The sequence below is a fragment of the Medicago truncatula genome, chromosome 8 (genome assembly GCF_003473485.1).
Source record: "Medicago truncatula cultivar Jemalong A17 chromosome 8, MtrunA17r5.0-ANR, whole genome shotgun sequence".
Classification (NCBI taxonomy): Eukaryota; Viridiplantae; Streptophyta; class Magnoliopsida; order Fabales; family Fabaceae; genus Medicago; species Medicago truncatula.
Window position 1 is genome coordinate 44428177 of NC_053049.1, and position 17154 is coordinate 44445330.

At 29.2% G+C, this 17154-nt stretch overlaps 1 protein-coding gene across 2 annotated transcripts; it reads left to right on the forward strand.

Moving 5' to 3' along the window:
• Positions 1-12946: 12946 nt before the first annotated feature.
• Positions 12947-16341, forward strand: LOC11433206 (transcription factor bHLH137). 2 transcript variants are annotated; one of them, XM_003630518.4, is made up of 8 exons: positions 12952-13524; positions 13622-13807; positions 14007-14072; positions 14364-14432; positions 14527-14616; positions 14724-14906; positions 15474-15608; positions 15711-16341. In XM_003630518.4, exons 1-7 carry the CDS (start codon positions 13228-13230, stop codon positions 15564-15566), a joined length of 984 nt encoding a protein of 327 aa, XP_003630566.1. In that variant the 5' UTR covers positions 12952-13227; the 3' UTR covers positions 15567-15608; positions 15711-16341. The 2 variants fall into 2 exon arrangements, with proteins under 2 accessions (XP_039684358.1, XP_003630566.1); XM_039828424.1 differs by lacking the exon at positions 14364-14432 and having other exon boundaries at positions 12947-13524.
• The last annotated feature ends 813 nt before the right edge of the window (positions 16342-17154 follow it).

Consider the following 17154-nt stretch of genomic DNA (forward strand, 5'->3'; position numbering starts at 1 on the left):
GCAAGGCAAGGAATCAAGGATAATTATTTTTAATTCACATTTTTTATTTTGTATTTTTATTGATTTTTTGAGTTAAATGTTTTTTGTCCCTATAAATATGTTAATTTTTAATTTTAATCCTTTCAAAAAATTCTTTGACTTTTCGTCCTCCAAAAATTTTCATCTTCACTTTTTTTCCTTCCTTTTGAGTAAACTCATAAGTATAATTCAAATTTTTGAATAAAATTTTGCAAAAAAATCATAATATTATAAAAATTTCTCCCATAAAAAATTAATTTTTTTAACAAAATATGAATTTTTAAATTTTTTGTGGTTAAAAATACAAATTTAATTTATGTTTTATTAAAAAAATCTATTTTTTTTTCTTTTGGAGTGATTCTTACGATATTATACATTTCTGCACAATTTCATTAAAAAATATAAAAATTGACTTAAAAATATGGATCAAAAGTACTGATTGAAAATTTTAGAGAGACTAAAATGAAAATTTGGTATATTAATAAGGACAAAAAACATATTTAATCCTTATTTTTTTATGGGATTGGATTATGCATCGATCTAAAGAATTTTTTTTTTTAATTTGATCTAAAGAATTATTATTATTTCCTTTTCAAACAAGAGTGTCAAAAACACTATATTTTCAACGACACTCACTATTTTATTAGATAAAATTTGAATGTATTTTATGCTTTAAAGATAGATCTAACATAAAATGGTGAAACTCTATTTATTTTTTTTACAAAATGGTGAAACTCGTATGAATTTTACTCAATAAAAGAGTGAATATTTAAAGAGTGTTTGTATCACTCATTATTTTTTTTTTATTCTTTTGATTCTTTTATGACATAAAAAACCGAAGGGAAATAGGATGCAAGGTTTTTGTCCATGTGAACTTAGTTTATTTGACAGAGGCATTGCATTATATATGTAGGGATTAAGGTTTGAATACCGAACATCCTTACTCACCTTAAAAAAAGTTGACTTTTTAGTTATTAAACTACTTGACTAAAAAAAACACAAGGGGATATTGTATTTTATATGCAAGGGTCGGGGTTCGAACCCCGGACACTCCGCTTCTCCACAATTTAATTGTGTGAACTCTAGCCACTAGACTACTTGACCAAAAAAAAACACAAGGATATAAATTTCAAGTTGGGTCTTGTTAACGAGTGTCCCTATGACACTCTTTAAGCATTATAAAATAAGCAATTATTCATTAAAGAGTAAATTATATTTTCCTCTCGTCAAAGATGCTTGAATTACACTCCCCTTCATTCTTATGTTAAAATATACACTTTCCTCCCCTCTTATTCAAAACATATTAGAAAATATTTTACTCCCCTCCCTTGAGAAACTTGAATTACATTCCCCTTCCCTCTTAAGTTAAAATCTACGCTTTAGTCCCTCAACATTTTTTTTTATTTCTAATAATCTAGCAAAAAAAATAATCTAACACACTTCAAAGAAAAGTAGCATTGCGGGTTCATTTTAATTTAATCAAATTTTGAATACATATCTTTCTCTATTTTTTATTCACAATTTCTTTAACATATAGTTTTAAACTCTATTATAAAATATGAAACAACTGAAAATAAAATTAAAATATGTGAAAAATTCCTAAAGTCGATTAAGTATGGTTATTTAAAAGTGAATTTTGTACTCTACATTATAAAATTAATAACAAAATATTTAAATTTAATTGTCATTGACATTTAAATTATAAAGAAATAAATTTATATTTTTTAAATGGTAATTCAAAATTAATATATATTATAAAAATAATTATTTATGTTAAAATAGATTAAAATGTAATCTATATTTAATTATTAAGGGATGAAGTTGTAATTCAAGCATCTTATAGGAAAGGGAAGTATAAATTTTACTTTTTAAGGGAGGGAAGTGTATATTTTAACATAAGATTAAGAGGGGATAAGAGTGTAATTCAAGCATCTTTGAGAGGAGGGGAATGTAATTTACTCTTCTTTAAAAAGGTCAAATGTTTCGATTTCCAATGCATTGATTATACACATTTTAATAAATACTTACTACTTAATTATAGTCTTTAAAAAGTGCTCCGGAGACACTCGTTAACATTTTCATTTTAGATTTTATAAATGGATCATGTAAAAAGTGGCGAGACTCCCGTTATTAATTTAACTTATTAAAATGAAGAATGTTACTCAAAATTTTTATTTACATAAAATGTATATGTATATGTTTTAATATTTGTTAGGACGTTATTAAAAAAATTGTTTATTTGGTCTTAATCATGTTGTTCTTAATAATTCGAAGTTCAGCATAAACTAATAATCAAAGTTTAAACTCCAGCTCTGAAACAATTTGTTCAAAATATATGTTTCAATTCATTTACATTTAAAATAGGTTAAATTTTTTTTTTTAAAGAGGTTAAATTTGATTTTTTTTTTTCCAACAAAATTGGATTCTTTCAAGCTTAGACCATACTTTTTTTGAAGGAAAGCTTAGTCCATACTTACTACTTAGTCGTTATCATATTTGCTCTCCTAGTATCATATACATGTTTTTATTAGGAATAGTCTCGGCTTTTCTGAATTTAAATTTTGTTACTCAAGAGATTTGTTGTTTTTGTTGCTTTTCACTTCACTTTTTTTTTTCTTCACAATGATTTTATCCCACAGTGTTTTATGATAATTTTTTAACAGGGCGGGTGTTGTGTAATCTCTTGATTGTTATCTTAGGTTTTGGTCTAGTTGTCCTTGTTTCGTCATTTTCTTTTATCTTAATGATTTTTTTAGGGTCCTGCAAATGATAGTAGTGTTGGGGTACAATATAGTTGGGATGACAAAGTTGTGTGCAAACTGCAAAGTTCCAATGACGACTGGTTGGGATGCATAAGTGGAAACAACTCTCTCGTTGGTAAATTTATGGTAAAGTACTGTAGATTTTAAACTTTCAATGCAACATCCATTCAACAACATTAATATAAAGATCCTGAAAGTTTATGATATTCAAATACTCGAATTTGCTGGCACACGTAAAGATGAAATGTGAAGTGATGAAGTCCTATGACAGAGAAAAGCCCAATTTATTTATAAATGATGTCATTTAATCTGAGATGTCCATCATATCTCAAAATCGACGCATGATATCGATTCCTTGTACATGCAAGAACAAGATAGATTTAATTAAAGAAATACAAGGAGTATTCAAACTCATGACAATTTTAATGATAATATAAAGAGGTACCAAAACAACTAAAACATGGTGACTCTGGACCTATTTATTAGGGAAACAAAACAACACATAAGGTTCACACTTTCTATCATATAAAGGAGACAATGATAAGTTGATAACATTTTGACCGATTCAAAAACAACTTCAAAGCTCGCTCATTGATATGACACACTATCAAAATCCCTATACATGAACAAATGCACCCAATTCAGAGATCCATGTCAAATAATAGTAATTCCCTTTTTCACTTTACATTGGACCATGAAATCACAAAGTATATGGAGCAAAGGAGAGAAAGGTTGCTCTACATTACATATATTCCAAGTTAGATGAATATATAATTCAAAATCATTTTTTACATTAATGTAATCAATTTTGTTAATATATATGAGATTTGCTATAAGACGTCATTTATGTAGGTGTTTTTTAACAAGTTATCTTATAGGTATTTGTTAAAAACCAATTTTATGAAGGTGTCTTTTAGCAAGTTATAACTAAAAAGTGGATAATCACATCTTAAAATTATATAGGGGCTTGCTAACTTACACTCACCTAAAAACACACTACACCTACTAGTTATTTACCAGAAAGCCCCTCTAAACACAATTAAATTACTTAAAATTAAAGGATAATTTTGTCAATTTCAATTGATTTTTAAAAAAGATTTATATCTTGTCTTCGGTTCCGTGTTTGACGGCAACCATTATCCTTCGGTTGTATTTTTTTTTTTTCTAATCACTAAAACCTCTTTTTCTGACTAGTTTTTTTTTTTTTTACAATTATTTTGACTAATAAATACAACGTGACTTTTTGGCAGATTTTTTCTGACTAGATTTTTTGACTAATTTTTTCTCTTGACTAGTAAAAACAACATCAACAAGAAATAAAATTAAAATAAAAAGTCAAATGCATCTAAAAATCTTTAATTTTTTCTAAAGTGGTCATTTAAGTTTCAAATGTCCTAAATAAGTCCTTTTAGATTTTGAATCGTTTCAAAAAAGTCATATTGTAGATAGCATAGTTGGTAATTGCTTCATTGAATTTATCTTTGGTACCAAATCTAGCTCCTAACACTCACTTAAAATTAATCATCTTTTTAGGCATGACAAATGGTGGATAATGTTCTTTGTTGCTATCATCTGAATCATCATCATCATCATCTAAAAGGACTTGTTTGAAACGATTCAAAAACTAAAAGGATTTGTTTGGAACTTTTTAAACTTAAAGACCACTTTAGGACTTTTGAAACTTAAATGACGATTTTAAAAAAAACGAAAAACTTAAAGGACCTTTTGATGCATTTGACTAAACAAAAACATTGAATTGCAAGTTAATTTCAGATTTTATTTATGTTAAGACACAATCATGTCCTTAATTAGGAACACAATCATGTTCACGGAAATTATGCCAAATAATTAGGAACACAATCATGTCCTTAAGTTAGTTACAAAACTACTCTTCTTTTTAAAATTAATTTAAATATAGACAAAAGGGTGTTTTATAAAGGTTTTTTCTATATTATTCTCTCTTGTTTAGAGGGTATTTACCCTCTCATGATATCAACCAATCAAAATGTAATATACATTGACAACGTTAAATGTCTTAAATGAGTCAATTTTAAAAAAAAAAAAAAAATCAATTATAATCATAAGTAACTTTTAATACTTTTAATTTCTATTTAATTATAGACATGATTACATTAGATGTCCTTTTTCTTATTTATTTGTAACATTTTGTTATTTTATCTTTATTTTTTTTTCCGTTTAGGTCTTTTATCTCTTATAAAAGCACATATACATTCTTTTTCTCTTTTTTTTTTAAAATACATAATATTATTTTTTAAAATATATTTTTATTAAAAATGAAAAAAAATACAAAAATATGATGAAGATATTCATCATCTTCATCTTCTTCCTTTGAATCTTCATCATCTTCATGAATCAAAAAATTTCTACACAAATATATCTCCAAATATCATGAATTAATGTTATATTCACCTCAAATCTTCTTTTAAACACAAAAATCAAAACCCTGTACAGAAAGAGATTTAGTTTCATCGAGAAAAAGAAAACATTGTCACATCGTATATTATTATTATTATTATTATTATTTTCTAACTCAATATTCAAACCCGACATAAAAATAACCCCAAAATTGAGAGTAGTTTTGCACATCAATTTTGTTGTTTCAGAACAATCTTAACTTTTGTAGAGCCTAACCCTTCCGCCAGTGACTAAGTCTCCACCATCCCGCCTTGCAACATTTGTGAAAGATTTTGATTTTTGTGTTTAAAAGAAGATTTTAGGTGAATATAACATTAATTCACGATATTTGGAGATATATTTTAGTAGAATTTTTTTTATTTAAAGAAGATGATGAAGATTCAAAGGAAGAAGATGAACATCTTCATCATATTTCTTGATTTTTTTTCATTTTGAATAAAAAATTAGAAAAAAGATGTATATGTGCTTCTAAGAGCGATAAATGACCTAAACGGGAAAAAATAAAGATAAAGGACCAAAGTGTTACAAATAAATAAGATAAAAGATCCATAATGTAATCTTGCCTTAATTATATTTAGGTGTTCAGTCTTAATTAATTTACACTACATGACTAGCTTAGAACAATTAAAATTTCACATCAAATTTCTTTCATCTGAATGTCCTTAAATTTATCAGTTATATTCATAAAATTTATTATTCCCATTTTGATTGTTCAATTTTGTCGTTCCCAACTGTCGCATTTTTCAATTTTCGTGAGAATCGTCGTCGTTCGTTTGATTTCAAATATCGTGAAAATTGTCGTTATTTCCAGTACCACGTTAGTATGATGACATGATTTTTCTTTTTGATTTGATATTTCTTGGTTGTGATGTAGTTAATTATAACAATTGAGTAAGTCATCTGTTGTACTTTGAGGGCTGCTAGCAGGTGTTGCCGCTGTGATGTTGTGGGAGTCTACTATATAGCATTTGTTTGGATGCTGCTGAAATGGTTATGTGATGAGGCTTTTGTTCTTTTGTTTAGACTTAAAGGCGTTGGCTGATAGTGAGGCAGGTCTATGCGTGTTAGCAGATTTTATTAGGTTGGCTGCTTAAATAAAAAAAAATAAGTCACGATACATGACGCAGTTCTAGGAACAACGACAATTCTCACTATAATTGGAAATTGCGGCAGTTTGGAACGACAAAATTGAACAATCAAAATGGAAAGAAGAATGAAAAAGAAACAATAATTGATCAATAGCGAAGAATAAAGAAGAATAAATTTGAATGAAGGAGATGTTTTTGTTCTCACGTTCAGGGTTCTAGAATGAAAGAAATTTTATGAATGTAAGTGATGAATTTAAGGACATCCAGATGAAAGAAATTTGATGTAAAATTTTATTTGTTGTTATAAGTCTTGTGGTGTAAATTAGTTTTTTTTTTTTTTTTTAAGGATTGTGGTGTAAATTAGTTAAGATTGAACACCTTAATATATATAAAAAAAATCATTTGTTGTTTAAAAAAAAATAAAGTATTAAAAGTTACCTTATGATTAAGATTAACTCTCCTTCAAAAAAAAAAAGATTAAGATAAACTCTTTTATTTTTAGAAAAAATCTACTCATTTATTTGATATTTAATGTTACATATGTATATTACATTTTGATTGGTTGATATCATGAGAGGGTAACCTAGGCCTTACCTTTGGTAAATAACTAGTAGGTGTAGCTTGCTAACTTGCACCTTAGTGTTTTTAGGTGGGTGCAAGTTAGCAGCCCCCGTAAATATATGGGTTAAATATATTTTTAGTCCCTACATTTTGCACTCCTTTGATAAATAGTCCATACATTTAAGTAAATATTTTTAAAATCCTCACATTTTATATCTGTTACCAAATTTAGTCCCTGCCGTCAATTTCCTGTCCAGTCACCAAACGGATTGTTGATTTGGCAATAATTTTTTTTTTTTTTTTACCATTAAATATGTTTTTGGTCCTTATAAACTTGAGACCTTCTAAGTTTAGTCCTTACTTAATTTTAATAATTTTTTTTAGTCCCTATAAAAAATTTCTGCATTCAATATTAGTCCTTACTCAATCCAATTTGTTTAATTTATACTCCCTCCGTATCAAAATATAAGCAAAATTCACTTTTTAGGTTCATTCATTTAATGATGTATGTGGTGTATATTATAAACCACATACATCATTAAATGAATGAACCTAAAAAGTGAATTTTGCTTTTATTTAGACACGGAGGGAGCACTTAAAATTATTGCAAAAAAATTGATTTCTACACTTGATAATATCATTGTGATCACACACACAATTGTTGATTTTATCTATCGATAACTACTGAAAAAAATCTAAAACGAATTAAACATACATATACACAAAAATATATAATATAAATATAGAATAAACAATCAATTTAGTATAGCTGATCACTCCTCTACTTCCATTGCTCTTATTGAAAAAATCAAGCTAAATTCGTTTTTATGGTTGAAATTTAAGCAGACTTTTTTTTGTTATAGTTATACTGACCGGTGGAAACATCCACTTCTGTGAATAGGTGTATAGGTGTAATTTATTTTCTGTTTTGTTGTCGTTGTTTCTTTAATGACACTGTGACTGTGTAAATATTTTCCGATGGTTCTCCTTTTATCCGCCTTATGCAGGTTGAATCACTATGGTTTAATTCATATCTCATTTTGATTTGTTAAAAAAATAAAAATAGCCGATCACTCTCCCACAAATTTAATTTCTAGACTATTAGAATCAACTAAAAGCTTCTTAAACAATTATACTGTCCAACTATTTAGTTTTTGGGTCAATAAGATTGATTGTTTTTCATGATAATTGAGGGACTAAATTGATTTATTTTCCATAGTTTAAAGATCTTTTAATTAATTTTAATAGTTTATATTATGGACTAAATTAATAATAAAGTGATTGTTTAAAGACAAAATATTAGTAACTCTTTATTCAAAATATATTGAATCGACACCATGTTACACATGCACATATATGAATCTAGGTGCATGCATGCGCCGCATATGTTACCTGGAAGAAGAAGAAGTAGTAGAAGGCGTGTTACACTCTCCTTTTGTACTCAACTGATCTTGGGCTGGCGCATGATGAACTGACAGCAAATACGTAGGAGATGTAGTACTACAATTTAGTTAAAGTTTCCAAACCCCTTAATCACAAATTAAAGTTTCCAACCCCTTTAGACCAAAAAAAGAAAGAGTTTCCAAGCCCTTAATCACATGCTGTTGATTCTAGGATGTTTTAGGTAGGTTGTCGCAGTTTTTATGATACGATATTTCATTTATTTCTAACATTTAAATCGAGTTAAAACAACTTTTCATCCATCAATGTTCCCATCAATATTGATCAAATTATAAACACGGTTCAAAAAGTAACCATCTTTCTTTGCTAAGAAATGCAAAATGCTCATATTTTATATGACTTAAGATATACCTAACATAAAGTGTAGTGCTTGTAACATAAAATAAAAGCACATAAATACAATTTTGAGGTAAAAAATAAAAAAGAAACTGAACAAGAGAAAAATAAAATATGTCATTCTATAAAAGATTTGTATGAGTTTCTATGAGCACTGAAGTGGGTGACATAAATTCAATTGGTATTTCTCTAAAGTTGCAATTTGTTTTGATTGTTAAAATAGAAACCACAAACATAACCAAATCGCATAATTGAGTCAAAAAAATGTCTGAATATGTTGAAACAATTCTCGAACACTTGAAATTATCGCTGAAATTCTATTGTTATGAGCACTGGTCTTGGTGTTTGGTGCACGAATAACTAAATTTTATTGTTATGATTTCTCTTTCCACCAATGATCATTTCGGTGATGTCGACTCTTTTTTCACGTATGAATCGTATTTATGGTCACTTCTTTTCTCATTGTGTGGCGACTATTTTACTATATAATCATATATTTTTTTAACTTCTTTTTCCGCCAATGATCGGTCCAATGTGACTCTTTTCTCATATGGATCATATTTATGGTACCTCCACAGCAGGCCAGTGTCGTGTGGGCCACCGGGATAGTCATCAAGTGGCTCAGGGTCCACCACCTTCTCCTTCTTCTTTCGCCTTCACCGTGGCTCAGTATCTTCCATTTTCTCGTCCATAGCCTGAAGCTCCTCCTTAAGATCCTGCTCCTCCATTTGTTGCACGTCCACGTCATCTACCATATTCTCTTGCTCTGATTGATGCTCGACATCAGGCTCGACATCAGCACGACGTCCTCTAGCACCCCGACGCCTCGGAAGAACAACACCTTCCTCCTCCAGCCGTTGGAGACGCTCTCTCCTACGGGAAGCATGCCATGCCTCCCTTACGCGCCGAGTATTAGAGGTTGAACCTTCTATAACATGCACACAACACAATCAACACAAAACAGTACAAAACAGACGGTCAAAACAAATACTGGGTGTTTCCGGAATTTATTTTCCGGATTCCAACAATCGAGTCCGGAAAACGAATTCCAGATTGATTCAGTGCAGAGGAAAAAAACAGAACAAATTACTTGCATGCATACATAAATTGAACTAACCTTCCATGTGATGTTTGTCAATGATTGAAATGTGGTGCGTTTGAGCAAGATTTCTCCGATTTTGGTTGGATTTTTGCAGTTCGGATTTTGGGATTAGAGGGAGGGAGAGAGAGAGAGAGAGAGAGAGAGAGAGAGAGAGAGAGAGAGAGAGTAAGTAAAAAGTGAAACTGTAAAAATGGGGGGTGAACGTCCTTTTATACTTCGAATTCGTCCGGAATATGTTATCCGGACCAATAGTTATATGTCCGGATTTTGTTTCCCGAGAGCAATTTAGTCATTTTTGCAGGACGCGTGAGAAGGGCATAGGGTGGGAAAAGTAAAACTCGTCTAATTATGAAATTGAAATTTGTTTGGATTGTTATTAAAATTGAATTGGAGGCCCGTGTAAAATAAACAGAGTCCTCTAACTAAAAGCTACCGTATGACTCAATTAATCTTGCAAAAAAGAAAATGCAATTTTTTTTTGTGCACCATAACTGCAAACTTACGAGATAGCAGTCCCTTTTTTCCCGTGGATAAGGGATATAAAAAAAAAGGTATAGATCCAACCAACCAAACATAACATCCAGAAACAATGCCTGGTGTTTTTAAGATTATTAACTCTTATTTTATACTGTTCTACCATGTGAAATTTCCGGTACATAACTGTCCGGTTTTTGTGGCAAGGACCGTTACAAGTGAGTAACATCACAATCACAATAAAAGTTCAACTTGAGTTTTGTCTCTCCGACACCTTATGAATAACGTTTTTCCTGCCACAATTGAAGCACTTCTACATTTTTCAACATTAACAAAAAAAATAGTGGATATACCCAATCACTCCAATGATTTTAAGATAAACAATGTAAAAATAAAATTTGAGGGGAAAAACATAAACTATGAGGGGTTTGTTCCGCTTACACACAATTTTTTTGAGAGGCGCTTACACACAAATTATTCATACTTTTCTTGAGAATGAAAATGTGAAAATTTTGTTCGTGATGGATTGTGTCAAATATTTGTGGAATATATATTAGACGGTTTCAGAAAATATACAATGTTGTAAGTTGGTGTGGTGGTACAATTGCTTGATTGTAATATTTTGGATGTAAGTTCAAAGAGGGTGCCAAGACCTTTAATAGATTGAGAGAACGCATAACCGCTGCAACAACAACATATTAGTAGAAACAACATATCTAATATTAAATTTGTATAAAAGTTTGACATATAATTTTTATATTCACATAAACTTTTATATTCAATTTTTTTCTCAACCTTTTACCAAACATGAGTATAGTCGTCATTCTCTAACCATGTTTGTTTCTACTGTGAAAAAATAAATTGGTTTTTAAAATTTATTAAGTCCATTCTAAACTTTTTAAAGGTAATATAACTTCCCAACATGCCTTTTTGACTCATGTATTTTGGGAAAATAATGACATATATTTTGTCCTTGATTTTTTTTTTTTAATCTCAAATGTCACATTCTTATCGAAGGTAATCTAAAATATTGAGAAGGTGAAATCAAAGACTAAAATAATGAGAATCTTAAATTACAAGGATAAAATATATTTATTTATTTTCAAAACGATTGAAACCAAAAAGTGATCATATTACATGAATCAAAATGCATATTACCCATAAAAAGTTTAGAATAGACTTATTAATAAATTTTAAAAACCAATTATATAATTCAAAAACCTTATTTTCCAGAATTTTATTTTCTTAGAAAAATAAAAAACTTTAATTTCAAAATATTTTTTTTAGGATTTTTATTTTATTTTTCAGAATATCTTATTTTATTATGAAATTAAAAAATATATTCTTTTTAGAAAAATAAAAACTTATCTTAGTTTCCAAAATTTTATTTTTATTGAAATAAAAAAAAATCTAACATTCAATAAATGAATTACAGAATTTTAAAAAAAAATTAATGAATTAATGAATTTTTTTCGATTTTTTTAATTTCTGAAAATTAATTTTCAGAATTTTTAAATTGTTGGAAGATAGTGTGAAGAAAAATCTAGTGTTGAGAGAGCATGTTAAGAATATGTTCTTCACTTAATCTAATCATTGAATCCAACTTTCCTATGGTGGGAAATGATTAACCTTTTCTATGTGAAATGTCACCTGAAACAAAAGCATAAATTACCATATTTTTAAAATGTTGCCCTAGTGCAAAATGTCGTAAACGTTTTTCATGATCCACAAAGAAGAAGTACAAGTTTATAAGAAATTTTATGCAAGCAAGATACAGCTGGACCTCTCGATTCCCTTTTAAAAAAAATGACTAGACCTTTAGAAGAGAAGAGTTGTTGGAAAATAGCATAGAAAACAGAATTCAATTGTATATAAATTGAGGAGTATATATATACGAGTTTACAAATTACAACTCTTAAATTTATAAAGGACGCTGGGTTATAATCTCTTCATTATTTATTATATATAAAAATAGATGGTTTCATTTGAAGAGAGAGTAACACAAATAAGAGAACACGGTGTGTTTAATAAAAAAAAATACTATTTTAAAATTGGATCTCACCAATCTTTTTATTTGGATTTGTCTCTTGTAAATGAAACCTAAAGAAATGGAGATGATCTGAGTTTTTTGCAATATCGAAATCTAACCACTTAGGTTTATTAAACATCAATAATGTGTTTTTTAGTAGTGATTCTTTCGTTTCTATGAAAAATACTTAGGGTACATGTTAAAGATTAAGGAATAGTAATTTTGTCTTAAAAGTTGTGTATTTAAATTTTTACACAAACATAACTATTTTCAAATATAAAATTTTTATTTTATGTTCTTTAACATGTGGTCTTGAGGCATACTAGTTAGCAAGACCGAGAAAAAATAGAGGGTTCTATCATTAAGATGTTTGCTGCCTAAAGACCTATATATTACTAGAAATAATATGCACTAAATTAAAATTTTAGTAATAGAATCTTTCATTTTTATCCAAAAGCACTCTTATGAGATAGTAAGAGATCTCTTTTATGTTAACAAGAAGTCATGAGTTTGAATTCAAACATGAGAATACAACGATGTTAAATCTCTTCGGTCATAGTTTTGTCACCTATTACAAAACTTATCAATTGAACATTTTTTATTTATGGCTACAGTCCACAGGGCTCATTTATTATTATTGACAATTAAGTTATGTTAGAGAAAAAACATAGAGGTTGATGAGATTAGACCGGTCAAATATACATGTACTGGTCTCTCTGCATGGGAATTGAGTTAATGGTTAAAGATTTCAGCTATTTTATTTGTATATGCCACAATATGTTTATATATAGGTCTGTCCTCTGAGTTTATGTGACAGACCAACTTTTGCTACTGAGTCCAACACTGATACCTGCTTCTGCTTTTGAGTGAGTATCATCATCACCAACACCAGCAACAGAAACCAGTGTTTTCCTTTCCTTCTATCATTTTCAAGAGTCCTCTCATATCTTGATAACTCATATGGCAGCTTTTTCATACCAATACCAACAACCCTTTCTTGTTGACTCTACATACTTCACCAATATAAACACTTCTCTTCCTCCTTCTCATCTTTTTCATAATCATCAAGAACTCTCTCTCAGTAATCAAGAAACTAGTTGTGTTGATCAAAACTCTAAGAATAGCATAAGTAACAACCAGAGTCCTGAATCATCCATGGTAGTGGACAATCTTGAAAAGGGTGAACAAGTTACTCAGAAAGCTGTTACTTCTATGGAGAAGAAAAGAAGAATCAGAAATAAGACTTCTTTGACTAAGGTAAATTTGATGCAGTTTTCTTTACCCCCTTTTTTTCTATATGTTTCTGTGTGTGTTGTTTCATGTTATTGATTTTGTTACTTTGTGGTATTTGTAGGATATCTCAAAAGAAGAGAAAAGCAAAAAACAAAAGAAGAGTAGTGGTGAAGGGATGAAAGGAGAGGAAAAGAAAAAAGAAGAGAAGAAGGATCAAAAGAAAAATGTTGAAGAAGTTCCAACTGGTTATATCCATGTCAGAGCAAGAAGGGGTCAGGCAACAGATAGCCACAGCCTTGCTGAAAGGGTATGCAATACAGTTTTTACCTATGAAGCCCTAACACGGACACAAACGCCGAATGTAATAACATGCCGTTAGTGTGTAGCCGGACAAAAGTGTCGGAGCTACTTAGGTTATTACAATTTACAACTGAAAGGGAATTCCTCAATTGCCTCAAAGTTCATGTCTCATTGTTAATAATTGTTGCAAAAAAAATGGATTTCAGGTGAGAAGAGAGAAAATAAGTGAAAGAATGAAGATATTGCAGCAACTTGTGCCGGGCTGTGATAGGGTGAGTCTTCATTTCCTTTAATTTTTGTACTTTTAATGTTGTTTTTGAAAACTTGAGATTGTTATGCATTTCTATTTCTATAGCAATGACATAGATACTGGACATGACATTGATACCGACACATTGACCCTTGTAATAATTTTCAAAGTACAAGTTATTGTATGTATCAATGTTGTATCGGTGTTGGACGCTAACACCTATTCAGTATCGGTCACGCGTTTAAATTGAAGTATCGATTTTAAATAGGTTTACGTAGGCTCGCCACATTTGATTTGGTTTCATATTAAATAGGTAACCGGAAAGGCCCTTGTGTTGGATGAAATAATCAATTATGTACAGTCCTTACAAAATCAAGTAGAGGTAATGCTGCCAAAGATATAAAAGTTGTACTTTTGAATCATTGAGTCATAAACCAACAAGCCTAACTTTATAAACTTGTATATTTCTGATGCAGTTCTTGTCAATGAAACTTGCTTCAGTGAATCCAATCTTCTTTGACTTTGCAATGGACCTAGACACACTCTTGGTTAGACCAGATCATCAGGTGAGGAAATATAACTCAGTAATTAATTTTCATGTACTTGAATTTATATTAGCTGACTCAAACAAATTTATTAATGATGAAATGAAACTCTGTCATTGAATTTTCAGAGGTTAAATAGCATAACATCACCATCAACACCAATACCACATGTATCATTATGCAGCTCCAACCATGCCACACCTTTTGCTGACACAATTACCACAAGCTTCCATCCTGCTAATAATGACTATGTTTTGGATTATCCAACTTCAATTTTTCTTCAAGGGCAGAGGTCAAATACCTTCTTTGAGGTACCTTAGATCATAAGATTTTAACATATTTAGTAAGTTTGATAATTATTGTCATTATTTTTCTAAGTATAAGTCAAATACGATACTTGCCTTTAATAACTTCAACAATTAATTAAATACTACATATGAATACAAGTGACCAAACAATAATTAATGAGTCTACATTATAGATATTTTGAAATCATCATTGAAATTGCAAAATGTTAATCAAGTCTATATAACACCTCCTTAAATATCAAGATTCATCTTTATGTTTGAATTTTTTATAAAATGGATCTCGGACATTATTCACTTAGTTCAAAATGCATCATACTAACAGTACCAACTCAACGGTGTTATAGTCCCTCTAATACCAACGCAAGGACAAACTTGGTTAATGTTTTGCAATTTTAGAGAGACAATATCATTGTTGAGTTGGTACAAACCTGATTAACATTTTGCAATAGTTATTAAGTAAAATATCCAATTTAGTCATTTTACTTAATAATTAATTTACCTAAAGAGAAAAGAAACAAATAGTACTTTCACCATTTCCTTATTATGATGAAAAGCATATATCATTTTCAGCACACTGATGGACCATTTTGGGACGTAGAAGACCAACGACAAAAGCTTCTTAATCCATATGGATTCGGCAACAACACATGTTCCTTAAATTAATATCAATTTCACATATCTGCCCTACAAGTCTACAAACATGTTGTAAGCTTTCAAATCATACCTTGTAAAGAAATATTTATTATTAAAATATTTTCAATTATTTCTTACAATGTACTAACCCTTTGTATTTTAATCTTTTGTAAGGTTTAATCTTTTCTAGTATAGATAGAAGGAAATTCCAAACAAGTAGCAGAATGAGTGAAAAGAAGAAGGGTGTTATGTTATGCAGGAATAAATAAATAAAATGATCGATGGTTTGAATGAAGGGATTCTATCTGTTCTATGGCATGGTTCCTAGTCCACCAAATTAAAGTAACATATGAACATGATGAATAAAGTGTAGCAAAATTAATGGATGAGGAAGCCAAAAGGACAGAAAATGCCGACAAAATAAGACCATATCTTTTTCTAGATCCTTTTGTTCTAATAATAATATTTGACTCTAAAGTCTTATTCTGTTGCACAAATTTCAAGACACTCTGAATATGAATGAATCCTAGAGATATCATATCAGGTGGAGGACATTGAAATTTATGTAATATCATATGTAAATTATTAGTAACAAGATTAATTCTTGTGTTGTGGTGGTGGTGGTGACAGTTATTCTGTTGAGACAGTTAATTTTCTCACGGTTATTGAGAAATGATTAATGGCTGATGCAACTCAACAGTATTTTGACTAGACATGCCATGCAATTTTTTTGGTTTAGTTAACTTCATGTATATTTGCAGAATCTTCAGAGTTTTGGAATTATTATGGACTTTTCTTTTATTTATTTTGTTAGTTTTTTTACCATTTTGGCTTTCACTTTCAGATCATAGACAGATCCTAGGCTTAGGAGTAGCTATTGGGCCCATTTCAATACGCAACCTAATTAAGCATTTATAACATAAAAATTTATCCTATAATATGTTTTCTCCGGTTCTTATTATAAAAATATTTATTTTTTTTAAAAATGGTTCTATTTATAAAAAAATGTTACAATTTTTATTGTTTAGAAAACTTATTCGACCCCTTATTTAATGCTTCTTTTTAAAATATTTGTAGATGTATTTAATGTTTCATAATTTTTTATGAAGATATATTTGTAAAAATATTTAAAAGGTTACATTAATTAAAAATTACATTGGTTTTGATGTTTTTGGTTTTGTTTCTTATAATAAGAACCAAAGATGAGAGTAAGTATTACTGCACAATCTATTTCTATAATATAACAATAAGATAATGTAAATTTATTTTCATATAAGTTAAAAGTTGTTTTTATAAATTATTACGACAAGTTAACAAAATAAGTTGACGTCGAAAAAAAGAAATTGTAAATACCTTATACATGACATAAAATGCTTTCATAATTAAGCTATCTTACACGGTATAGTCTAAAATATATCCGTAGATAAATATGTTCAAATAAGTCAATTTAAACAAGCTCAAATCATGCAATCATTCATAAAAATACGATCAACTTTCTCCCAAATTCAAATTATTGTTGTTGTTTTTTATTTTTATTTTTTATTATTATAATACTTGCTGGCAACTTTTTATTCCATGCCTGCAACTCATGGGTATGATTTTTTTAATCGTTTACACA